Raw genomic sequence first — 26,217 nt, 5'->3', positions numbered from 1 at the left:
AATAGAGAAGAGGTGGCCCTGATGTGGGATGGCTGAGGAATAGACATGGGATGTTTTGTGGAAGGACACAGAAGTTCATCTCTGCTCAGCTTGCCCTGGAGCAATTAAACTCTGCTCTRATTCATACTGTCATCCTCCTGGGTTTAATGAATTCTGGTACAGATCCTAAGTGATGGGAATGGCCCTGACTCATTGCATTGTGATATTGTTTAGSCACTGAAGTGTTAGCATAAGGTGTGTGTCAGGAAAAAAAAGAAAAAAAAAAAGGTGATTGTTCAACTTTGTGTTCTCAGATCCTGAATGTACAGCTTTTTTGTCTGAGTSTGAGATGAATGTCCATCTCTAATTCTGTCTGCCTTCAGTGACCACCATAAGGAAAATCACCATCTGACTAGAGAAAAATAATTAAGGCTTTCATTCCTCCTTTGATATAGTTGTGCCCTGTACTTGCAAATGGGATCCAATAAAACCCTTGTAGTGTAATATCTGAGAAGGGTAACATTCATGCTTGTGAAAGGCACTTCTATTTCAGATGAATTTTAAATGTGTGAAGGTTGTCTTTTGTGGGTTTACCCACCCTGTGCTGTGCCAATGCCAATTGTTTTGGGTCATCAAGTGTATGATCTATTTTTGGCATCTGCTAAGCGTGACTGTTGGGCCAAAGCCAGGGAGAGCTGTCTGTGGAAGGCAGGGTAGGATAACACCATGTGATAGACGTGGGAAACACCAACACATCAGAGGTACAGCTGGGGGTCTGAACACTGAGCAGCAGTTTTGTCTTCAGCCTTCAAAAGCAAGGCTATGGGCTTGAATGAGTCCTTCGTGGTGGCTTTAACTTACTGGTTTATCCTTTGCAGAAATGGRTATAGGTTAAAAGACCCGCAGAAGGGATGAGAATTTCCTGGTTATTTTTGYATGGATTCTATGCACCTGCAGCATTTGCTGTGTTCTTTGGAGGATGCTGGGAAATGAGTGTACTTGCCAGTCAAAAATTAAGTTCCTGTGTTCACAGAGGCATTTCGGGCGAGTTCCCAATTCTTAATGTTTTTAATTAGCTCTTTCTGAATGGCACTGAACTCCTTTTYAAAACAATGACTTTTTAGGTGTGTTTGCATTAATGTTGTTTATAACCATGTACCTTGGATTTTGATGAAGGGAGTAGTCGGCTTGAGGGATTTACAATCTTTGGGCAAGTCTCAGCAGCATCTCTTATCACCTGAGCATTTGACTGTACTTGACTTTTGCATGTTCAGAACTTAATTTTGCAATTTGAGGTGAGCAAAATGTTTGGGGTTTTCAGCAAGGCTTGGCTTTGTCTTTTGTTTGCTTTTTTGAAGTCTGTGAGGGCTRAACTCAACCAACACTTCAGAAAATTCTGCTTTGAACAATTGCAAGCAATATTATATAAATTTAGTAAGGAGCAAATAGCTCAGAGATGTCCTCATTCTTGTAAATGTGACTAAAGCATTTATTGACTGTAGTTTCAAGCTCTGAGCAAGTGGTCAGTGATCTTTCRTTGAGATTATGAAAGGTTGCTTGAAGAATACAGTAATTTGTTTACAAAGTGAAATTTGAGTTGCTTAATTTCACTGAGAAGAAAAATAGATGTTTTTGTCACAGGCATGAACATAGTTTTGGGAAGAAAATTATCGAGCAACAGAGTAACAGAACAATTCACYTGACCTCACCTTGAAAAACTGTGAAAATACAGACAAAGCCAGGATAGAAAGTGGGAAAAAAAACAACCCCAAAACACATTGTCATGCATCATGGTCACTAATGCAAGTGTTGGTTTCTGCAGTGTATTTTAATAGCCCAGGTGGTTATCCTGGGCTTCAGTGTCACAGCCTGTGTGGTTTCTGTCATCTGCTTTGGGTAGCTGAACAAGAGAGATCATTGCTAAAGCAGTTGCACAGAAATGCAGGAGAAGCACGTTTGTCTCCATTGCAGAGCTTTGAAGCTGGGGTTTGAGCAGGTTTATTAGTAKAAATGCAGCAGCCTCAGAGCCTTGAGCCGTCCCATGGGCAGTGCAGACCTCCAGCAAGGCTGCTCTCAAGGGCCTGAAAACCACTGTGAGGGATGCTTGCACCTCCCTCTCCTCTACCAAGACACATGCAAGTGTGTAATGAAATGGTAACTTTTGAAATGKGACAGAAATGGGTGAGTTTTGGTCATGTGCCAGGTGCACGTTAGTCATGTCGCATCACACCACGCCTGTTATCCCCAAAGGTGTGCAGACACCCTTCAGAAAGGACAGCTCCCAGTTCTGATGTATAATTGAAATACTTCTCATCTGACAAGGCTGAAGCTGTGGCTGTAAGCATTGATGTGCTAGCCCTTCTGCTTGACATAAAACAATTTTTTTCCTGATGTATAGGTTTTGCTAACGTCAGCTAAAAATATATATTTATATAGGAGCACTAAAAGACTTTCTGTTCCTTTGAAGTAATAGAAGGAGCATATTTGGAAAAGAATTGAATTGATATTCAACATGCCACCCGTGTTTTAGAAGCCAGTGGTTTGGGTGGGATAAAACAAAACAACCAGCCTTTTTTCTGAGGTGAGTGAATGACAAAAGCTGTGTGTGTTTTGAGAAATTGTTTGACTTTTRCAATGTGTTTTCTGCTTACCTGCTTTTGTTAGAGACGAATGTTCAATTTGGRTGCATTTCAGTTTGACAGGAATACTGCAACTGCTCTTTGGTACTTAGTCCTGTTTTGTAGGTCTGCTGCWCTATCAAAAACAACTGAATCTTCCAGCAACATAGAATTGAGCTTATTTCTWAAGGATCAGAACAGAGCTTTGTTTGCTTGTGAAATATGCCCTAGTCAGATGCCAATAACTGCTAATTAGAAATATGCAGGAGCTTGGAGGTCCCCTGTGTGTCTGAACCAAGCAGCACCTGGGATTCATGAAGCAAAGCACATTACAATGACAAGTACAGATATGCTCTTAACGTGTAGAGATGTGTGAGAATAACTGTATGGCTCAATGTTAGATTTTGTTGTGACACTAGAGGCCTTACAGCTATTTTACATGTTTTGATCTAAATGGGGGCTATTTGGGCCATTGGGCACAGTGCCAGTGTTCATCTCCACAGGGATCATCAAATAGGTCATAACCTGACTGGCTGGTTATTCTGTTCAAATCYGTTCTGTTACTATAACACGCATTGCTGTGGAGGTGTATCCAGAGGAATAATGTGATTTCTCATCTTCTCCTCATCCAGAAGCAGCCCAGCATAATGCACTCACAGATGCTCCAATGCACCAACGTGAGGCTTGGCTTTCCAGAGCTCACAGAGCTTATCAGCTTAAAAGATTGTGTTCAGGAAACAAATTGCACAGTYGCACAGAGTAACACCTGCAACAGATGCTGCTGTGTTCTCATTTGAAACATCTACAGTGTGTGATGGAAGATGTGCTCAAAGCTCTGGAGATGGAATCTCCTTTTTCCAGCAGCAGTTCAGATGTCAGGGTGCTGTCCTGCCTGTGTGCCTCAGTAGCACTGCTTGACCCCAGAAAAAGGAAGCTCTGCCTTGTGGTCTCCCTGGCTTGGGATCTGTCTGCTGACACTCTATTGAGGGAGTCTGTGATGCCAGTTSTCATGCTGGCTTTCTTTAGTGTTGTGTGGAGACTTCATTGTCCAGAACTTTGTCAAATTATTAAGTGTTTTCTTTTTGTTGCATTTGTGTTTCATGGTATGTTCTGAGCTTCTGGTTTAGTATGTGCTTTGGTACATCAGTGAGGGCCAAGAATCCCCTTCACTTAAAGGTGCTCATCTCTTTCCAGATTTGAACCCTCACTATTTGGCCGAGACTGAATTAGTTACTTTGATTGGTCAGTTGTAACTTCGGCCATGAATGAGTTGCAATAGTGCCTATAGCACAAATGTGTGTTGCTGACACYTTGCCTCTTGGAAGATGGTAATGAATGTCTTTCTTCATTAATATTTTAGTTGGATCATCCTTGAGCATCAATGAAAGACCAAGTATGGCSTTCTTCAAGCAACAGAAGGTGGAGGACGTTTATGAAATTGGAGAAGAGCTAGGAAGGTAAGCTTGTAGTGATGGCAGCACAGGATTATAAAGCTGATGCATGGGGATATTTGCCATTTGTTTCATGTTTGATAGCCCAAGTCAGTTACAATATACAACAATAGCAACACACCTTGACAAAGACTGCACTTYGGGTTTTTGGTTGGKTTTTTTTTARATTAAATATGCTAACTATTTTTCCTGTTTCTTTTCTTGCRACTAGGACAACAAAAGGTATGTTTACACTGTGTTTTGTAGATAGGTGTGACCTGTGTCCGTGCTTTAGACATGAGTTCACCTGCCTATTCTGGGAGCCATCTGGGAAACAGGAACCYATGGTGCTGTCACCAGAGACACAGCCTGTGTCTTTCACTTGTCCTGTTGTTTTGAGCAGCACTCCACAGCACTGTTGTTTCTAGCTGGCTCTGACAGCTGGAAGCACTGACATCACGTGTTCATATGTACCTGCAAAAAAAAAAAGGTGCATGTATTCCTGAAAGGTTTTGCCTCTCAAATCTTTAGCTGGATGGCTTAATGCCTGTATATAGCTTTTAATATATAAAGGCTTATCTGCAGGTATTAATTATAGGTGTAATTACCAACTGTTACCATGCTTAACCATGAGCACCTGCTTAAACATTGCTKGTTTTGTGAGCTGCATGACACCGGGCTCGCCCAGTCACTGAGCAACGTATAATGCTCTGGGTGAGGATGGCTGGTTTCCATTCAGTGTACAACTCTTTAATGTTTYTAATATTCAAATAGCTAAATTAGGGCTATACAGATGTTGGCTTCTTTCCCAATGCCTGGCAGTTGGTTTTGATAAACGACTGTGTATGTGCTGTCACCCTTTTTCAAGGGCCAATAATTCAGTTCCATTAAAACACTTCAGTTGAAGCTGTGTCCCTGCCAAATCTTATTTTTTCACTCTCAGCTATTTTATGTTTAGGGTTATTGAGAGTGCTTCTTTTAAGGGGAGATGAGTTGAGGTTTGTTTGTTTGTTTTCCATTCCCTTCTCTCTTAGGAAGGCCTATAACTGYTTACTTTTTAAGTATTGACTAGTACTGAGGGTATCAGTCTGACAGTAAAAACATGACAACAGTGAGCAGTAAAGAAACACAGTGTGCATATGCAGAGTGCAAAAGGTGTGGTTTTCAACCAGGAGGGCCTAGAATGTGCTGGAACAGTCAAACTGCTAAAATGAAAAACTGGAGACTGAGTAGTTTGTTTTTACTTTGGTTTCTGAAGTGGTTTTGGGAATCTTTTGAGATGACAAACATCACTCTCCAAGCTGGTGGATATTGAGGGTGTTGAACTGAGAAGTGTAGCTAAAACAATGTGTCAAAGGCTGGCCATTGCTGCTTGWGATCAGCCTGAGGGGCTGGTCAAGGTTTGAGGGTCTCAGAAGCCCTTCTCTTCTGCCTGCATGTATAATGTCACACTGTGTCAGTGAATTTTCACTTTCAGATTTAGTGTGTTAAGTGTACAGTGTCAGCTGGGTCGTCATGCCTCAATATCTCTGAGCAGTAACTACTGATAAGGGCCAGTGACAAATGAAATCTCGCTTCGCTGGAAGGAAGTTCACATGCTGGACAGATTGCAGTGACTGATCTTTCCCAACGCTGACTGATGCCCTTAGAACCTGTAGGTGYCTTTTATTGGTTCACTGTGTTTGCAACAAGCWGTTWGCTGCTGACAGGTAGATGCAGGTAWAAGGATTCATTTATTATCATTCTGGTGGCAGAAGTCACTCACAAAACAAATGTTTTCAAACAACATCTGTGAAGAGTCTGTGCTGTTCTTGTCCTCCTCGCGGAGTTTGTCACTTCTTGAGAACAAAAGYAGTTGTTATGTAGGCCTGGTGCTTGTTCTGGCTGGGATTGAGCCATGAGATGAAATAGAGGATCTCACTGGCAGACACAGCACCTCTTTATCTGAAAGTCTTTGCACAGCTCTCAGGAAAGGATGCTCCCTGCACAGGTTGCAAAGGCTCAGCTCTCTCTGGTCTGGTGATGAAAGGAGCCACTTCCTGTCATTGTGCAGCATTGAGGGTGACCACAGCAAAGCTCCTCAGCTCTAGCTGAGTAAAGCCCTGCAAAGGGGGTGTCTGGAGACTCCCCAGAAGGATCATCCTCAGAATCCCTGCTGAGCTGGAAGCAGCTTGGAGGGTGCTTTCAGTGCTGTTGTCTCATGTGCCAAGGCAGGAGTGTGAAAGAAGGTGTTTGGCAGAGAGRGGAGCAGGTTTGCCATGGCTGCAGCTGTGTGCTCTGCTTAGCTMCAACATTCCCTCAGTCTTTCAAATATTAATCTTGGGTTTACACCTCTGTTGCTCAGCTTCTCCAAAGGGTACATGCAGGGAGCAATCTGTCAGGCATGTGGCATTAGAGACAACTTGCTGATGGCCTTGTTCATTATAGCAGCCTGTATTTGACAAGGCCTGTGCTGGTTGTGTGCAATTCTTCAAATATACATGAATAACCATGTTACTTCCCACAAGATACTATCAGCTGCTTTGCTAGTCTGTGGGGACTGAGGTTCTCTAGACATAGCTGAAAGGAAGCTTAAAAAGAGGAGTCTCTGAAGTGAATTTAGCAAATTTCAGCATTATAAACAAATAATACAGCTTAAATCACTTAGCCTGTTTTGAGGAGGATCCTGGCCTAAGCCTTTTGGCCAAGGATGTTAATGACATGCCAGATCAGTGAAAATGCTCCTTGAAAATGTGAAGAAGTGAGGACTAACTTGTCTTCTTGGTAATAAGCTCAGGTCAAATAACTGCTGCTTCTTGCGGCTAGGGAGGTGAAAGCTGGAGACAACCAAGAATGGAAACTCTTAAGGKCAAAGTGGGCCCAGAGAAAAAACTGCCCTGCTGAGTTGGGGTTATAGCTTTCAGGAAAGTGGCAGCAGTAAATCTCACTAGAAAATTTCAGTTGTGTTTTGGATCTGTAGTTGTGGCTCACTGAAATAAAGGTGTTCTTGAACAAATGTGCAGGAGCCTTTCCCAGCTGTACTRGCAAACACTGTGGTGGTGGCTGGTGCTGGAATTTGAGATGTGCAGTGTGATTTATAAAAGAATGTAYCATAGAGTCATTAATCTATTACCTAAATGTGGTGTGAGCCAGGCTATGAGAGCTGTTGACATTTGTGCCCTCTGGGCAGTGTTACTGTTACATGTCAAGTTGGGGCTGAGGGTAGGAAGTGTCATAGAGCTTTTCCCAAAGTGTTTTGTGACAGTGCCCGTTGAGAMAGTGTGTTCCTGCAGAGTGGTGTGGGCCTGGCACTGCAATGTCCTGGGACAGTGTCCTGCTCCTGCAGCTCATCTCTGCACCGTGAAAGGACTCACACTCAGCAGAAAAAACCAGACAAAACCTGGAGTGATACTTCTGGCCCTGGAAGTCTCCCTCTTTCCTTCRCTGGTGTTGTTTCACAGTAGGGAAGGGGCTCTGCCTTCCTCTGCAGTTGGGTCAGCCTAACCACCTGCCACTCCAGTTTCTTGCCTGTCTCAGGAACTRGGAGCTTTGCTCATCTCTCMTCTCCTGGGCCAGTCAGTGCCTTCATGCACAAAAATCATCACAGTGGTTTCTGTTGATTGGTTTGGGCATAATGGAGCTTCCAGTTTCTCAGCCCCTGCTGACCTGGGYTGTGGTTTCATGGTTAAAGCCAAGCTCCATCTTTTATCAGTGCTTGTTGTGTAGTTCCCCATCTCCAGCTGCAAGTTCCTGCTTCCTTCCTGCTTGTGTGTGGAGGATCAGCTCTGCTTTCTGAGACAGGAGAAACCCTGTTTTCTGGGTGGAGCTTTAAAGGACAGCAAATGCACCATTTCACTGGTGCTAATGGGACCTTGGAGCCTGGCACAAGTCGCTGTTCTGATGGTGTAACTATTAAATATTTATTTATGTAGTGAAAACAAAAAGCAGAGATAACCCAGGTATTCTTTGTAGGGCAGAAACTTAGAAATCAATGATAAAAAGGTAATGTCACCCAGCTAGCTGGACTCTCCCTGCTAAACAGAGGGGTGTGATTGCAGCAGGGAAATTTACCCTTAACTCACACCATGCAGTATCTTCATACCAGGAATATTTTTTTCTAACTATAGAAATTGCTCAGCACTGCACTTTCTCAGACATGAACTTTAACTCTSTTCTTAGATTAGTTTGTACTTTGAATTAATTCTTTGAATTTTGAAGAATAACTTTGGATAATTTTATCCTACAGCACACACACAAAACAGGTCTTCRTGTTTGATGCAAAATGTAGATTTAATTCCTGAGCATTATCCAGCACTTCTGTTAATTTTTCTTGTTACAACTCTTCTAAGTCATGTTTCATGTGTGTGAATCTTCTGCTGAAAGAGTTTTGGCATCCGGTACTTGGTCACAATTACTGTGATTGCTGTCAGCTGTCTGATACTGCACTAATTTTGAATTTTTTCTTTGTAGTCCTTCTGGCGGATTTCTCTACTAGTTTTCAGTGTTACTTTAACTATTCCAAAATATTTTGATTGGTTACAGAAAGTCCAGAGAAAATGGAAGGTTTTGTTGTTTGTTTTTTTTTCTAATAACAAAGTTGCTCTGCCTACAATAACTTAGAAGAACTGGCCTTGGCCTTTGTAACAAAGGCATGCATTCCTCATCATCAGCATCCATCTTGATGATGGACATGATCTCAGTGTATCTCCTCAGTCCATGTCTGGCTTTGAAAGTATAATTAGAGGTGAGTGACCTCTGTCACAGAGCTCACAAAAGCTCAAATTTTGTGATGTCTTTCACCACTGAATATTAAGCAGTATATTAATCCCAGGAAAAAGACAATTGAATATGAATACCAGTCTTTGTTTGCCATTTCTGTAAAAATAAAACAATTTTTTCCATTTTGCRTTGCAGTAGAAAGCAGATGGAAATTTCAGCAGCTGATAAAATATACTCTGTGTAGTATTCATTCCATACTTTTGAAATATATTACTTATCAGTAAAAATGCACATGAAATAAACAGTGCAGCTCAAATTCTGACAATGATAATGGATTGGACAAATTGTTAGCATCTGATGCAGATGAGCTAGCAGCTACTTGTCTGRTGGTCAAACTTAATTTATCTCAGGTGACATCTGTTAATCATTTTTAACACTCTACACCAGCAGTTGTGAACCGAAGACCTATAGTAATAGCTGAGCAGTGAAATGGGAGTTGCAGCAACCCTTTGTGGTTTTGGTCTTACAGATAATTTCCTAAGGTCTTGAATAAAATGCCAGCATAATTTGCATCTGTTTGATAGATGGGGAAGGAGAAAAATTATTTAATTATTTGACCATAATACTGCTACCCTGTTCCAGTTTATGTGTTCCCAGGTATATTACTTTGAGTCCTTATCTAAATGGATTTGGACCTTTAAACAGCAAGGTGCAGAGTGCCAACCTTCCTCATGCTCATTACGTCTGCMCTGTTGTTGCTCCACATGGTGAGAGAACAGCTTATCAAATCAGCTATTCCTGCTGAGCATGAGTCAGCTGTGACCTTCCCTGGCTCTCTGCACTCTGCTCMTTGCCACTCTGAGCACTGATACTCAATCCAAAAGCTAAGTCTGATAAGCAGGGAAAATGTTCATCATGTGCATTTTATTCTTGAGCTTCAGATTACATAAAAAGCTTGTCAGGTTATCRGGAACCTGCCAGAACTGCTGGGCTCATGCTCTGTCACTGCTGACTCTGCACCTCTAGTCTCAGGAGGAGCTGATAAGGGCCACATTGATTGTCACTGCAGGATTGGGAAGTTTCCAAAAACATGGAACAGCTTTAGGAGATGCTGGTGATAATTCAGTGGGTGGCACAATTTCTTGTGACTCAGGGTAAGGACCCCACGAAGTGTTCAAGGTATTAATTGTGTTACTTTACTGATAGCTTGTAATAATTCACAGCATTGTTCAGGAACACTAGATTTATCAAACTTTCTTTGAATTTCAAGTGTTTTAGTTGCTCTCTACTTATTCCAATAAACCAGATCCTTCTKTTAGAGTCCATATTCTTCTACTTTTCTGACTTTTCTGGCACTGGACATAGAGATCACCTTKGGGTCAGGGTGTATTGGCTACCTTTGTGTGAGCTTAGAGAGATGTGGAKGAAAGGTGCCAGACAGGGACATTATCAGAGCCAGGATATGTCCAAAGGAGCTYAGCACTTCCCTTTAGGAATATTGAAACTCACCCTCCAAAGTTACTGTGCACTAGAGCACTACACAATTAGTAAAATATGAGTTGTGAATGAAAATGTCAATGAGTTTACAAGTAGCAGCATATTTTTTTTTCTCTTTCTACTACTTCTTAGTAGTCAAGCAAAATTCCTATTAAATGCTCTATTAAAAAGAGTTTTGGATCATCCTGTTGCAATCTGGCATCTGGTAGTTTGGATTCTGTGTAGTTGCTTTAGGAGAAATGTAACAACTTCATTTGCATTTTGTTTGGAGGGAAAAGAAAAGCAAACAAGTAAATGAAAACTCAGTTTTACTTGAAGCTTAAATGGAAGTACAGTGGCATTTGTGGCAACTTTATTCTTAAAACTCTTTATAAAGTTACAAGAGGTGTCATCAAAGTGTTTAACAGAATAAGGTTTTGGGGTTTTTTTCAGTTTCATTCCRTAAAGCCTCACAGAAGCAGTGAGATACTTTCCCTTTGGTGACCTTGCCATGGAATTGCTGGTTTGGTTTTTCAGCTATCCTACTCCAATTTCTTTATAAATGCTGTGCTGTTTGACTTCTATTTATTTACTGCTTAGCTTAAATTTCTGCTGTGTCAAATCCTGGTTTAGTCTAAAACAAAGTCTATAAAAAATAAAATGTACTGCAAATTATTGTCATTTATAGAAGGCTTCTGCATCTTTATAGYTGTGACCACAGACTTCCTGCAAAAACCCTCCAGCAAAGTGCTTTCATGTACATATTTTGTGAACCTTGCATGGCCTTTGGTTGAGCTGTATTTCATAAATGAACTGAAARCATAAAAATGGATTGTCAGTGTTGTTCCCAGCAGACTCCTGTCCTCTCTGTTGGGAAGAGTATGCAGTGCAGTCACAAATAGCAGAAGTCATCTCTCAAGTGTAAGCAAAGAGGGAGGAGAGTATTTTGTTTAATAAAACTACAGTAGAGAATTCCTCTAATCACTTGAAAAAAAAAAAAAAAAGCCTGAAAAAAAAATGTTGTCCTCAAATTCGGCAAGAGTTCTCCAGGGCTTTGCTTTAAAGTTAGCAAAAAATATAACCGTAAATGGATACGATTATTAGTGTATTTTTTTTCCAAGAAATAGAAATAGGAGTGGAAAAGATGGAAAAATAATAAGATGCAGACTTTCTAAGCTTGAGATGACCAGTTAAAACCAATCCAGATTTAATAGTGGCAAAAAGGCATGATGAACAAAACTGTTGACATAATAACAATTGCTGTAACTGAGAATGGATTACCCTCTTTGCTGCACTAAACACACCAGCCTTGAATGTAGAGAAACCCTGTGTTCAGGTTGGCTAAACAGTATTATTGTGGTTATGTTTATATTATGTGGTTATGTTTTTCTGTTAACTCAAGCACGTACACATGATGATTTCAAATATATTTTTAGTATTTTTAAACTATCATGCATTCACAGTAGTCTGCCTTTGAATTTAAGCAGTTAAAAACTGGTTGAGATGCTATTAGATTTTATTTTAGCTTCCTTTCAGGTCATGTATTCTTGTGCAGGAACACCTAGTGAATAAAACATGAATGATTATAATTGCAGTTCTGGTGATACCTAGAGACATGAAATTAATTTGTATCCTTACCCCATATAATGTTATTTCATTTTCCAGTAGCATTACCAGCATTTTACTGACTTGGGGAAATTACATATAGAAGGACTAAGGTGTTAYTTTTCATCAAGTGTGTAGGAACCCAATTACTGTAAAAGTCAGTGGGAGGCTGCCTAAAATCCCTTGCAAATCTGTTCCTGAGTAAATTGTCCTGGCTCGTACAGGGAGTTGTGTCACCTTTTGACTGGCAGAATGCCACAGCACTGTCCTTTGCCAGGTTCATTTACTTTTCAAAGAACTTGTTGAAAACATATTTCAGTGTAAAGTGTATCTGTCAATGTGTTCACATTTATCATGTCTTTTATGGGAATTTCAAGTTTTAACAACTACATAATAAAATTAAGATTAATGATGATAATTATAATAACAGTAGTAATAATAATAATAATAGTTTTTATAATTCCTTAGTGAATTAAATGAAGTTGAATATGAACAGGACATAAAGAAATAGACTGAGTATGCTGAAAGGGAGCATATGTTTGGTATTTGGGKAAGAAGTGGTTTGCTCTTCTCAAATGACAAACAGAATCAGCTTTCTGACTTCTCCCCAGTCGGGCCTCAGAAAGGCTGACTGGAGTCAGGTAACCTGTACTGTCCTGTCAGTATTTTGTTTACATATTTGCAGCGTTTTGAGACTGCTCCTGAGCAGTGTTTCAGGACCATTGGAAGAAGACTGGAATAAACCAATCCCTGTGCAAGCACTTGCTCAAAGGCTCTCTTTATTCTAAAGTTGTGGAGCAGCAGCAGYGCTGGGCACTGGGGCATTCCAGACTGGCAGCTGCCCTGCTCCTGCACTGAAGCAACATTGTGCCCCACAGCATTACCCTCCAGAACCTGCATTAAGCTTTGACAAAGATGAGAAGCTGTCCTGTTATTCCAGATTGTCCAGCTTCTCTCTTCCCACATCCTTTCCACATCCTCTCCTGAAGTGCACAATGATTAAATGAGCTGCWCTTGTGCTCCTCCTAAAGCATGCTTCTGAAAATAGACTGCAMAACCACCCAGTAATATTGTCTCTGTGTTCTTATTCAGGGACAAACCTCCTACATGCTAGGAGCAATGCAAATAATAGGTTGTCTTCATTGCTGGCATAAATTCCATCATTAATGAGGGGCAGATTTGATGTTGTACCTAATTATATTATAACTGACAGGATGCAGCTGCTRTTGTTCATACTCATGAGCTCTTTCCACAGTTCAGGACAGCCTATGCTCATGGTGTAGCAAGGCTGTTGTGCAGCTGTCCAGAATATTTCTGGAAGGGAACAAATGTAACTTCTTGAAAAAAAGTATTTTTTTAAAAAATTGGGAATCATAGTATCATTAATGTTGGGAAAGATCTTGAAGATGAATGTCCAAGCCATGTGCAGTCACTTTCTCCAGAGTGCTGTGGGAGACAGTRTCAGARGCTTTACTGAGGTCCAGGTAGGCTCCATTCAGAAGTGTCAGCCTCTGAGCTTATCCTGTGTGTGTTGTAAATACTGCTGTTCATGAGCCAAGTCATCTTCATTTCAGCCATGTACTAAACCCCATGAATTCTAGCAAGGTCTTYTGGATGAAATTTGAGCATCTGAGCTGTGAAATTAATTTCAAAACTAAGATCAGGCACAAATGTCCTATGTGAAATTATCTAAATGGCTTAATTTCTCAGGCCTGTTAACTTAGGTGTCAGGGAGCYATAATTTCCTTTCTTCTACTTTTTTCCTAGCCTAGATCAAAAGTTTTGGAAGCTGGCACTGTTTCATTCTTATTGCTGAATGCAGATGCATGAGGAGGCACAAAAATAGTCTTGGTCCTGACCTGACAATCTCTGTAGCTGATGMGATATCCAAAGTGTGTCTGATTGTAAAATGCCAGTGAGGCATCCTCTTGTTTCATAGCTGAATGGGCCTCCATGAGCTGTTCATTGGTAATTGCATTGGAACTGTCTTAAATGTCCCACGCTAAGAAATTGTGCATTTGTGTTGTTCCCTGTGGCTTGCAACCTCTTCTGCTCATCACAAACAGTCTCTAGTAAACACTTGTCTGCAAGAGCCTATTTTTAAGGGATATAGGCAATGGCATGAAGGCTGGGACAGGAGCAGGAACAGTGTGTRTTCCTGGCCACACGTGCAGGGGAACAATAGTAGATTGCAAAGGAATTTGTATTGTGATAGTTCTAGTTGGGGACAATTATTTATGTCAAAGRAGAAGACAGGAATTCCTATGCTGTGTCATTATTTCTTTTGTAAGCTTTTGCATAAACAGAAATGTACAAAATCCACAGTATCACTGGAATTTCTAAATGCAGAAGTGGCTGTGTTTGTTCCCATAATAAACCCTCATAAAAAAAAATATTTTCTCCCAAACTGACAGAATTTGTCCCCAGAGAGAATTCAAGGAAATAAGCACAGAAACATTAATATCACATTTCTCCAGAAAGTCGGGACCAAGCAAAATGCATGTCTTGCAAAATATGATCAAACAAASAAGAAAAGCATGAAACCCTTGATATTTTACACAAGCAGGTCTCAGCACTACAAAACAAACTCTTCTAGCAGAATGTTTAAGACAAGTTAGGGGATTTTGTARTGGGAATTTCTCTATGGTGTGCAGGTAATGATAAAGTCAGGAGAAATACGAATCAATTAATGCATATGACAAATGGCCATAGTCTTGATTGCATTTGTGACTGATTATTCCTAGAGGGATAAGTACAGTTGTCCCATCTGTTGCTGCCTCTCTCCTGAGAAGTGTTTAGGATATGTRTGAAAATGAAAACCTAAAAGAAGTATGTTAGCCTGCCTGGCACTTGTTTGAACTCTTTGAAAGGAGAGACTGCCTCTGCCATGGGGTGTGAGCCTTTGAGAGCAATTGAGCACTAAGTGACAGCCTTAATTTTTAATTTCTTCTCCTTTGTAGGTTTAAGACAGACTCCAATCAAATGTCTGTGTTGATGAAGTACTAAGTGCAGCATATAATGAGGTGCTGAATATAATTGCTGTGTATGCTGCATAATTTAAATTCCAACTGCACTTGCATTTCACATTTGCCAGGCCAGTGAATRATACAATAATATTGAAAACAGCAACAGCTCAGTGCTTATACGGTGTAGTCATGGGGATGCACTTAAGAAGTTTGTTTGTGATTCTTATAAACCAATCCTGTCTGCTAAAATCACAGGAGCTAAGGGTTAAGGTTACCTGTAAGATGAGTCTTTTCCTTCCAAGTCTTGATATAATGCCCTGAATAAGGAAATATCTGATACTAAATGTGCRTTCTGGGACTGGATATCTGCCAATTCTTAGGAGGTAAGGAGGAATTTTGCAGTTAGACTACGTTAGGAGCCACAGGAAAATTTTATTAGCAAATTGCAAGTACATGCCTTTTAATCTTAATGCAGCCACTGTAGTATTCGGCACAGTGGGAAATTCTTTATCCTTGAGGGGTAGTGAGAAACCTGCACTCACTCTAGTTGTGTTTACAGCTAAATTGTCAAGCATRTGCATAAATATGAATAAACTATTTTTAAATTTGAAAATTGGTTACTGGAGGACAATTTTGCATTTCCAAAACATTATCATTCCTTTGAGTTCTTCCCTAGTTGCTATTCTTAAGGCAGATATTCTTATGTGTGTGTGTGTCCTTTCAGAACACCCAGTGATGTGTTGCAGACTTCAATGCCTTAAGCATTACTCTGTGAAGGAGTGGTAACTTGAACCTTTTGAGGCAGATCTTATTCATTTAAACATGAACTGTTTTTTAGAGATTGTAACTCCCTTTTGTCAGATGTTGTTTAGTTTTGCTAAGTTTCAGACAGAGGAGGAGACTACCTTGTTATGCTCTACTGCTTTTGACTGCAGAGTCCTGAKGGTCCTCGCTCTTGTACCAAGAACAAGCTTAGTAGAGCTTAGCAGTGCTGCTCAGGGCTTGCAGGATCAGGCTTTGTATGRGACAGGCTTCTTTGGGAAGCTGTGATTATACCAAAGCCTTAAGAGCGTTTTTGTTCTCCTTGTCCTTGCAGTGGCCAGTTTGCCATAGTGAAGAAATGTCGAGAGAAAAGCACAGGTGTGGAATATGCTGCCAAGTTCATCAAGAAGCGCCAGAGCCGGGCCAGCCGGCGCGGGGTGAGCCGGGAGGAGATCGAGCGCGAGGTCACCATCCTGCAGCAGATCCTGCACGCCAACATCGTCAAGTTGCATGACATCTACGAGAACAAGACWGACGTGGTTCTCATCCTGGAGCTGTGAGTAGGGGCACTTCCCTCCGGGGATGGCTGAGGTCAATAGAAACCAGAGAGGACTGCAGAGGCTGCTGCAGCACAGGGGCACTGATAAATGGAGCTGCTGCATTCTCAGGCTTCACAAATTTGGCAGGAGCATTGAGTGAGGTTGGTGGTAAACAGGCCCCCCAGTCCATCCATGTGCCCTGGGGATACAGGTGCACCTGAACATCAGCTGCAGTCATTTGATACTGAGCCAGGGACTCTTGTCAAYTTGAAAACAGTTTACTAACAGAGGGATTACCTCATGTCGGCCTGGGGCTGCCCTGACATGAACCTTGGAGGAAGTACAAATGGCCACTGGATGTTTATTTCATTTTTCTTCCTGCTTTCATCTCTTTCAATACATGTGTGGCCTTCAAGCCTCTTGTAAAATTTGCAGCCATTCTCACTATTCCATATTTTTCTCATTTAGGCGAGCGAGGGGAAGATGGCCAGGGAAGAAGGTTTTTTAAATCAATCCCTACGCTTTGACTGTTCAGCATGAATAGCAGCAGAATGGGAATGAGGGAAAGCTGCTTACTCTTGTGCTGCTGTGTGAGGGGGGCAAACCCCTGCCATTTAGATCCTGCTGACAGGTGAACCTCCTCACCCCTACATGCAAAATKATACAATTTTTCAGTGTATGTGGAGTCTTGATGACTTCAATCACCRTGATTGAAGTTGTGTAGACCACATGTTCCCTAGGACACCAGCCTGGACCTCAAGGATGGAATCCTGGCAATGAGGCTTTTATCCCTCAGTGAGCTTTCTAGGGGAGCCAGCATTTAGGTCAGGGAGCATTCCTGGACATTATTGGGACTGTTGGAAGGTGGCATATGAGTGATGATGAGCATCTGTTAACTCTGAAGTACGTGTCTGTGGCCAAATGCTGGTTGCTGTAGCCAAGCTCTGGMAGGCAGGGAAGGAGCTTGCTCTTTCTCACTAGTGTCCACCTTGGGGTAAAGCAAGCACCATTTCATTGCCTCAGTGCTTTTTCTTGTCCTCACATGGCCTGACACACTTTATGTGTCCTTCTGTCAGGCTGTAACATATTGCACTTTGTAAAAGTGTGGGTGCAACAGCGTTTTGTCCTGATTAAGGCCTCTGCGTTCAGCTGTCTACAAGTTGAGGATGATGATAATTGCTAATAAACATAATTAAATTCTCTCTGTAAATAGATAATCTCTTCCCCTCTGTCACCCTGCTCTCAGAGTCTCATATCCCTGCTTGGAGCATGCTTTGCCCAAACAGAAGCAGCCCTGAGGCAGATTGGATTCAGTCTCCTCTACACAAAAAACGCTCCATCCAAGAAGTAAGGCAGTGTTGTCATTTGTCTTTTATTGCACATTGAAGGAAAAGTAAAGGTATCATTTTTTTTGTGTCCTTGCCATGTTATTAAGGCAACATAGTAAAAGGGAAAGAGATGGACCCAGAGGAAGGAATTCTGTAACAGTTGAGAAATGAGCATTTGCAGGTGGTGTTTTAGCTAACATACCTCCCTGAATGTTCAAATGTAGCTTGATRCAGTTGTGAGTGTTTCACTGCAAGGGAATTAGTGCTGAAGTGTGTTTTTTTCCTGGGATTCCATAATGGCTGGCCTTTGGGACTGCTAAATCTCTTCTTCTTGAGGGTTGCTCTTAATTCGGGTGTATAACCTGGATAAGAATGATCTTGTAATAAACTGCTTACCACTATGGGTACAATTTACCCAGAAAACTGGTTTTAAAGCCTGAGTCTTTTGTTMATGAGAAATCTTCACATGTCTACTGAATTTTCCTTTAGATTACTCTTTTAAGATCTCTACAGTTTAGACTGATGTGTGAGGCTATACCTCAAGAGTCTGGAGATATACTGATTTTCATGTATACCCATCTCTGATCTTCAGAAAGTGAAATGCTCATGTGGCTATTGTAGAAGGAAGTCTTTTGCTGATAACGTAACAAAGAGGCTTCAAGCTCTCAGAATTTTTTTTTTTTTCCCTGTTTTATTTTTATGTTGTATTGGAAAGCCCCCTCCCTAGCCTGATTCAAGGTTACTGTGAACTGGAGAGCAGCGGGAAAATGCACCAAAGAGCTCTCAAGTAAATGTCCTGTGCTCCTTGTTCTTGCAGGCTGCAGTTGCTTCAGTGATGCCTTGGGCATAGCTGTGTGCCCAGGATGTTGTTGAGGTTGCCCAGGATGTTGTTGAGGTTGCCATTGGAGCAAACTCCCTGGTGGTCCCTGAGCAGCTCACCCAGCTGCTTAAAGTGCCCACTCTCAGAGGCAGCAAGAGGGAATGGGAATTAAGTAGCTCCAGTCTGGGCAGCTGAACCATTTTCTGACATTGCTTTCTGTAGTAAAGGAGGTTCCTGTGAAGGGAGTTGCAGTCTCCTCCAAGCAGGAAGGTATCCTCAAATATCCTCAGTGCAGTCCTCCGTGCCAGAGGAGGATGAGCAGAGCGGCTCTTCCAAAGTGGCTCAGCTTGTGAGCTCTCCTGAAGTGGAACCTGCTTCTGCAGGACTGGGCTACCTGGGCTGTCCTCTGGCCTCAGAGAGATTCGAGAGTCCACCTTAAGAAACAGTCACCAAGGAGGTTTTACTGGGTAAAAGAGGAAGAGAGAGCAGTGTGCCTAAATGGTTAAATTCCAGAAAAGGACTAGAACATACCCGGTCCAGCTGGCTTCCTGATGGCCGGATGGAGTGTCTGCCAGAGGTGATTGCTTAAGTGCACTCCAAATAGAAATCATTAAATAAATGGGACTCGCCTGCTCACTGGACACAGATTTCACCAAGAGACCACCAGGTTTTTCTTACAGATTTCTTTACTGGTTTGTCTCAGKAGGCTCTAATAATTGTTAAATTATTGAACCAAGGCCTCTTAACTACTACACTATGGAAAGGAGACAGTGTTCCCTCTCTCCTGAAATGAACAGGGTACAACAAAACCTGTCCAAAAAGGCTGATGCTAGTGCTTCAGAAATTCTTAGACCTTTTGTAGTAGTTGTCACCCAGAAAAGAAAATCAAGTGATCAAGAGTCTCACAGGTTGAATAATTGAGATTATTATGAAGAAGAAGATGGCAGCCTAAGACAGAAGTTGCAATGTATTTCTGGGTCATAAAAGCTTATTTTTGTTTGCCAGCCTTTTAGCTGTAACAAAGCATCAAGGGACCTCTACCCAGGTGAAGAGTCCTGCCTTACATTGCTTAGAAAAATTTCTGACTACATGAGAGGTGTGAAAAAAATATCCAGTAATCAATGGCACAGCGGTATGGCCYGTGTAAGTCTCTGGAACAACAAGGCACATTGTCACTCCAGCAACAGCAGGGGAAGCTAAGACACAGACCCAAGGTCTTTGTGGCTTTTGACATGTTGTTCTTGTCCTTGCAGGTTTTGTGGCTGTTGACAACAGTTTCCTCAGAAAGAGGCAGAGTAGGGAATCACCCTGTTGTCACCACCAGCGTGGTGCAGGAGCCTGGGGTCAGAGGAGTGGTTCCCCAAAGACCTCTGAGCACCCAGTGTGATCTGACTCMTCTGTGAGTCACAGCACCTGAGGAACTCAAAGCATTTGACCTGCCAGTGCTTTGACAGCTCCTTCATCAGCCAACAGGGCCAAGAGCTTGTTTTCCACATGACTGTAGGGTCTCTCAGGTCCTTGCACTCTGAGCACAGGTGGTGCACCAGCAGTATAAGCACCCAAGAGTATCAAAACTGTTTTGTGGGTGCCCCCAACAGTGAACCTGCATGAGAATGAAACAATGATATTTATCACAGTGTGAACTCRAAACAATAAATGTAAGCACAATTATGCATAACAGCTGCAAATAATGCCTAATTCAATACTTAGATCAGAAAAATAGCATTGGAAGTCTCAGGAAAAGGCACAGAAATGAAAATAAAAGTCTTATATACTAATAAGGATAGAATGTATTTCAGTTTTGATGTGAAAACCCATCGTAACTAAGAGCACTTGCCTGATTTGGAAAAACTCTTTTTTGATGCCTTCCAGCCTGCTAAAATCTGCTTTCTTCTTAAAAAATTCAGCACCAAGTAAATGCTTTCTTGTTAGCTCTGTCAGGCAAGACTCTCATTAGAACAGGATAAGGGCTGTCCTGGAAAGAAAAGAGATTCTCTTGGCAAACTGTACTACCTCAGGTTCTGATGGCAACTGCTAAGAGAATTCTTTAGCAGTTGTTGAGACAAGCTGTTGATAAAAAACAAAAGTTTGAAAAGCAGCAGTTGAAGTAGTTAAGTCGACRTATTGAAAGTGGTACCTGGCTGTGGATTCAGCAAACAGTGTATYGTGTTTGGTCCTTTGTGGTCCATGCAGCATCCATGGAAAATCTAGTCCTTAATTTACAGGTTGAGAGCTGAAGCCAAAAGGAAGTTTGGGCACACCAGGGACTAGAACACAAAACCCATGATTGTCTGCAGGAGCAGAATTTTTCTAACTGCGTTGAGATTCTTTGCTGCTTTAGTTTTCTGTGTTTTATGGATTATGGTGCAGCAGATAATGGAAAGTTTTCTGTGTGTTTTGCAGGGTTTCTGGAGGAGAACTTTTTGACTTTCTGGCACAGAAGGAGTCCTTGAGTGAAGAGGAAGCAACCAGGTTCATCAAACAGATTTTGGATGGTGTGAATTACCTGCACTCTAAGAAAATTGCTCACTTTGATTTAAAGGTAAAGATGCTGATTTAAGCTTTGGCTGATCTCTAGCTGCTAATTTTGATATTTAACACCAGTAATGCCAGATAGTCAATGAAGATGTTGCAAGAATTGCAAGATAGAAACCAAAAAGCAGTAAAAAAGTAAAGAATAAGTAAAGAATCATTTCACTGATAGTGACTATCAAATATCCTAATATAGATTCACTTAATAACTCTCCTGGACTTTAAAGTACTGGGTGTGGAGTTTGGCAAGTGTTAAATTAGACTTGTATTTTTAAGCAATGATCTGATTAGATAGAGGATATTTCATCATGATCTCATCACTTGCCAGGGCTCCATTGGCTGCAGTGGAGCTACAGTGRTTTATAGCACCTGAGGAATAAACAGTCCTCCAAGAGGCAGTGACTGTGACTTYATTCCATTTCAGTCTGTTCTGCATGCTTTAAAGAATCTTACATTATGTATCTGTGGTGAGCATGTATGCCCTAGATCCAAGGCAGAAAGACAGAGTTGTTACCCTGAGGCTAAAACGTGCTTGCTCCAATGACTATGACAATGAATTATTCATACACTCTCTTTCCCAGTGCAGAGCTGAGAGCTTGTGCTAGCAGGAGCAACTTCCACCTTGGGATGTGCTGTGGAAAAGCCAGGCAGGGAATCAGACTCACTGCTGCCCTGGTTATGATTAAGTTATGGCAGAATAATGCATTAAAGCTCATCAAGGGAGATAAATGGAACCCTTCGTTTACTCTGAAACCTGTGAATTTGGACCATGGTAGGGAGTAGCTGAGCCCGAGAAATTTAGTTGAACAAAGAAGTTTATGAAATACATTTTATCTGGTAAAAAAGTAAAGTCTGTGGTTGAGCACACTAGTTTTGTTTTTGCAGTTCAAGCTTCAGCTTTTTCTTACAATGCTAAGAGGAATGCCACGTGTTCTTTTAATAGTTTGCTATTATATATGATCTAGGACCTCTGATCCCAACTCTTCCCATTTTCTGGACTGTCCAGCTGGTAAATCCTGCATATTTCCTGGCTTTGTTGCATCTGTGAATTTATTCTCATAGAAAAGATGATTTTTCTTTCCCAAAATGGGTTCAGCATTTAACAATACATCTTCCACTGGGTTACAATACAGTATAGAGTCAACTGACCAGATACTGTGAAGTGTAAATTCCAAGAACAGATCAGTAAATTTGTTGTCAGCAAAAATATTGAACTCTGCAGTTCTCGCTCAGGGTCAGGCTGTGGCACCAGACACCTGAACTGCTTTTGTCTGCACCAGACACCTGAACTGCTTCCAGCACCTGCTACCTTTATCAAAAGAACTCTAAATGGTTAAGCACTGGTATGTGCTTCTTATTCTATGGCATTTTATATGCAAAAGAAAAAAAAGCACTTCAAAACTCTGTTACTTTCCAAGATATTAATATTTTAATAACATAGATCCATCTTTTGTTATTTTTAGCCTGAAAACATTATGCTTCTAGACAAGAATATTCCTATTCCCCACATCAAACTCATTGACTTTGGCCTGGCTCACAAAATAGAAGATGGGGTTGAATTTAAAAACATATTTGGAACTCCAGAATTTGTAGGTGAGTGACATTTCCTTTGTCTTGTACTGCAAAATCCAGAGGAAGTCGAGACATCTTGTCAAATTACTAATTGAAGGATAGAAATAGTTTCTATCTTATTTCTTCTTAAGGTCACTTAAATCTWGGTTTATTTTGCTAGAATAGGCAAAGTGCTTTCTGTAAACCAGGTGTGCTACTCCTGTGAGAGTAGGCTGCTGCYGAGAAATGTTTAGAGATGTAAATTCAGGATTGAGACTGTGAAACTCTGCAAATACAAATGATAATCTTTTTACTTGTCACCTGGGATAGATAGATCCTGCATTGTGGTACACGAGCACACAATTACATGGGTACCTCTGTCACTGCTTTCTAAATAAAACCAACTCACACTGTGCACCTACTGAGCACCCTCACCTCCTGTTATATTTATCCGTCTGGTTCTCTTTTTTGTTCCTCACTGGTCGTAATTCTAATCTGTCTTGCTTGGATTTTAGGTTAATCTTACTCCTTTCTACTAGTTTCTGTTTTGGGGTTGGTTTGGGGCATGGCCAGAGAATTGTAATTAATATTCCAGTTAAACACAGCTGTCAGAGTTAATTTTTTTCAACTTATTTCACCCTTGCTCTTTTCTCTTGCATGCAGTGTTACATGGGGATGTTTTCCAATGAGGAAATGTTTCTTATAAAGATAATAGRGTTTGACGTGGATAGCAATGTAGTCTGGCAAGTAATTTCAATCTCTTGCTCAAGGGCTCTTTCTGACTGGCCTTTACAAACTTGATATAATGGCACCAGTTAAAAAAACAAAACAAAAGCTCATGCTTAGGGGCAACAGCATTCTTAGGAGGTGAAATAATTTGTTATTTGTTGTAATTTGCACTATAATTACTATATAATGCCTGCTTTACCCTTATTCTTGAKTTGCATTATGCTCCAAGTTACTCTACATAATCTTTTCTGAACAGCTGTGAACTTGAACTCCTATTTGGGCTATAAAATTATAAACAATGTGTTCTGTAACTAACTTTTCCCTCTCCCCCTTTCTCCCTCTTGGTAATTCTTGGCCTGCTACTCCAGCCTGGTAAAAATTGGTTGCTGATGTTTGACTAAATGTTTCTTACAGCTCCAGAAATTGTAAACTATGAACCACTTGGACTAGCTGCAGACATGTGGTAAGTTTTCTAATTTGTTTGCATTTTTTCTTCCACATTGCTCTACAATTACTTTTTCCTATTTTGCCCCTCATAGAATCCATTGCACTGCAATAAATGAAAAACAAAACAAGAGAACTTAAATACAGTTAATAACTCTTAGTTCTGTTATTCCATTTTCATGTATTCTTTTTAATTRAAAGATAAGCGTTTAAATCCTGCCAATTTACAATGAAAATCTGGAGTGATGGCAGTTTCAGAGTTAAGTGTTTGTCAGTGTCCACTGCAGAGGAGCACTCTTAGAAGGAAACACGTTCCTGCAGAGCTTGTGACAGCTTTATTTATAAGAGCACTTCATGCAGAGGAGACCTGCCTACTAATGTTGTCTGCTGGGAAGGCAGAAAAAAGAGGTCACCCCAMATAAAACATCCTTGCTTCTGTTCCTTTGTTTTTTCTATGTACTGTAGTAAGTACCCACTAGAGTAAAAATACACAGAGACTTCAAATACACACATTACTTGATGTTAAGTGTAATTTTTTTTTCCTGAAGCCCCTTTCTGTAAGAGGTGTTAGCAGTTATCTAAAGCCACAATGGCTCTCCTGCCTCTACTGCAGCTGCTGTTGCCTTTTGTGTATTCTGCACATTAAGAAGAATACTAGTGATTTAGAACCCCTGCAATTAATGTCTTTTGTTTTTCAGGAGCATAGGAGTCATCACCTACATATTGTGAGTATAACTGATTCACTCCTGTAGAAACCTTCCTAAAGCTCTGTCCCACCAGTACAGAGCAGCTTTTCAGTCCTCTAAGGACCTGCACACATGGGGTGGGCAGGGGTTTGTCTCAAGGAGGGGTTTTCCTGTAGCCTTTTTCAATTTAAAATACAGGGTAAAAGATGAGAGGCATTCTAAGCAGAAGAAAAACAGAATTCCCTGGCATCACTGGGTATTTCTGCTTATTATGGGATCTTATCAGTTCCAAATGGTAGAGGATGGAAAAGCCAGGTGTATTAATTGCTCCTGGAATGACTGTGAGTTACCAGTGTGAGWGCAGAGAAACAGAAAGTGTAACAGTGCCATGTACAAGTTGGGTTATTTCAGGTGAAAACAGGGAAGTTTTTATTTGCCTGTAAAGACAGCAGTCTAGATTTTTATGCATGAATAAGGTCACCCATATTCAAAAAAGTTGGTTTTTTAATCTGAAAGAGGAGCAGAGAAGTTGACCCTGGGAACTGAGAATTCAACTTACAGGAGAAAAAAAAAAGGGTTTGTTAAAGGTGGTAAAGCAGAGGTTGGTTGGGGATATATTTTTTGTCAGTAATCATAAAGGGAAAATAGAATCACAGAATACTTTTTAGACACAGTCTGTAGAAGAAAAGTGTGTCAACTGGTGATGAATAAATAAAAGGAGGGAATTATAACATGCTCAGGGTCTCAAATTAGTTTCTGTGGGCATCTGGGGACAAGCAGTCGAGAGTTTTAAGATKGAGCTTGACAATTTTGGRAACTGCTTTTGTGACAGTGGATGCRTGCAACAGAGGAACARCACTYCTTGCTTTTCCTCTCATTTGATATGAGAGTTACAGGAGTGGTCAATGATCCTTGATCCTAACTGCTTCCATTGAAATGAATCTCCTGTGGCTCCTGGGGAGCAGGGAGTGGATACTGCGTGCTGGGAATGTCTCACCCTGGGCTTCAGCTGCTCATCATACTCAGAGGAATAACTTACTGCCAAACTTGAAGAARGTATTAGATGGATTTGCACTACACAGCTCAGGGGTCAGGACAAGTACAGAGGCTGGAAGGGGAAGGATTGTCTTCTCRGTGTGGAAAACAAATGTAGTGGAATTAAATCCACTCTTGGCGTAGACACAAGGGTTAGGCCCCAAAAGCTTTAAAAGAGGGGTATGGTTTGAGGAATCAGATTCAATGCAACAAATTTCCTTCTTTCCTGCAGTGCAAAAAAAAGTTTGGGATATTGCTTGAGCCCAAGCTCAGGTAAAGGGGTTTAAAATACTGTCCAGACCCCTGTTTTTATCAGCACTCTGGTCTTCACTGACACACCTGTCCTTGCTAGAACACTAAACTTTGTCAATCGCCATTTATTGGTGAGAGGAGAATCCAGGGGTGGAGGTTTAGCCCGTGAGAATACCTAACATGTGATTAATGATGCACAGAGCCAGCTGCTCTTCAGCTTTCTGTTGCACTGAGGGATCTGTTCTGGGGCAGAGGAACGGAGCAGTTTCTGTGCTGCATCCAGCCCAGGAGATCTGTTCTACCTGCTTGGCTACTAATGATTGCCATTGTCATTAAGGTAGAAAAATACCTTCCTATAAATGATTGGGGGAAAAAGCACACTTTTTATGATGGGAGGGATCAGCTTGCATGATAGGCTATGGACTAGAAGTTGGCATGTTTTCAACTCATATTGCCTCTTAATTTTAAAGCCTTTTGCTCTGAAGTGTTCTGAGTAAGTGGGGTGTGTTTATGATACCACCTGCTTTAGCAAATGTGGCAGCAATCAAATGGATGCCATCATCGGGYATGGAGATTAAAATGCATCCAAGTGCTCAATTCAGTAACTGTGGAGTGATTCAGTGGGTTGTGAGGGCAAAGCCTTTATTACTGAGGGCTGCTGGTACATGTTTACAGACAGTCAGTCAGGATATGACCGAAGTCATTTATGTTATTAGGATTTGACAAACCTCCCATTTCACAGATTGCTAAACTGAGTCCCAAGGAGA

At 41.2% G+C, this 26,217-nt stretch overlaps 1 protein-coding gene across 2 annotated transcripts in view; it reads left to right on the top strand.

Annotated features, from left to right (window-relative positions):
- DAPK2 (death associated protein kinase 2) overlaps positions 1-26,217 on the top strand; it is a 40,446-nt gene that overhangs the window by 2,131 nt on the left and 12,098 nt on the right. For both annotated transcript variants that reach the window (XM_057368675.1, XM_057368676.1), the window contains exons 2-7: positions 3,958-4,054; positions 15,869-16,090; positions 20,625-20,763; positions 22,217-22,346; positions 23,448-23,496; positions 24,176-24,202. In XM_057368675.1, coding sequence (XP_057224658.1) covers positions 3,993-4,054; positions 15,869-16,090; positions 20,625-20,763; positions 22,217-22,346; positions 23,448-23,496; positions 24,176-24,202 — 629 coding nt within the window. In that variant the 5' untranslated portion in view covers positions 3,958-3,992. The remainder of the gene's footprint in view (positions 1-3,957; positions 4,055-15,868; positions 16,091-20,624; positions 20,764-22,216; positions 22,347-23,447; positions 23,497-24,175; positions 24,203-26,217) is intronic.

This window comes from Malurus melanocephalus, unplaced genomic scaffold, assembly GCF_030028575.1.
Source record: "Malurus melanocephalus ecotype Western Australia unplaced genomic scaffold, MMel_1.1 scaffold_96, whole genome shotgun sequence".
Classification (NCBI taxonomy): Eukaryota; Metazoa; Chordata; class Aves; order Passeriformes; family Maluridae; genus Malurus; species Malurus melanocephalus.
Note: the sequence above shows the minus strand (reverse complement) of the source record. Positions and strands in the feature narration are given on the sequence as shown.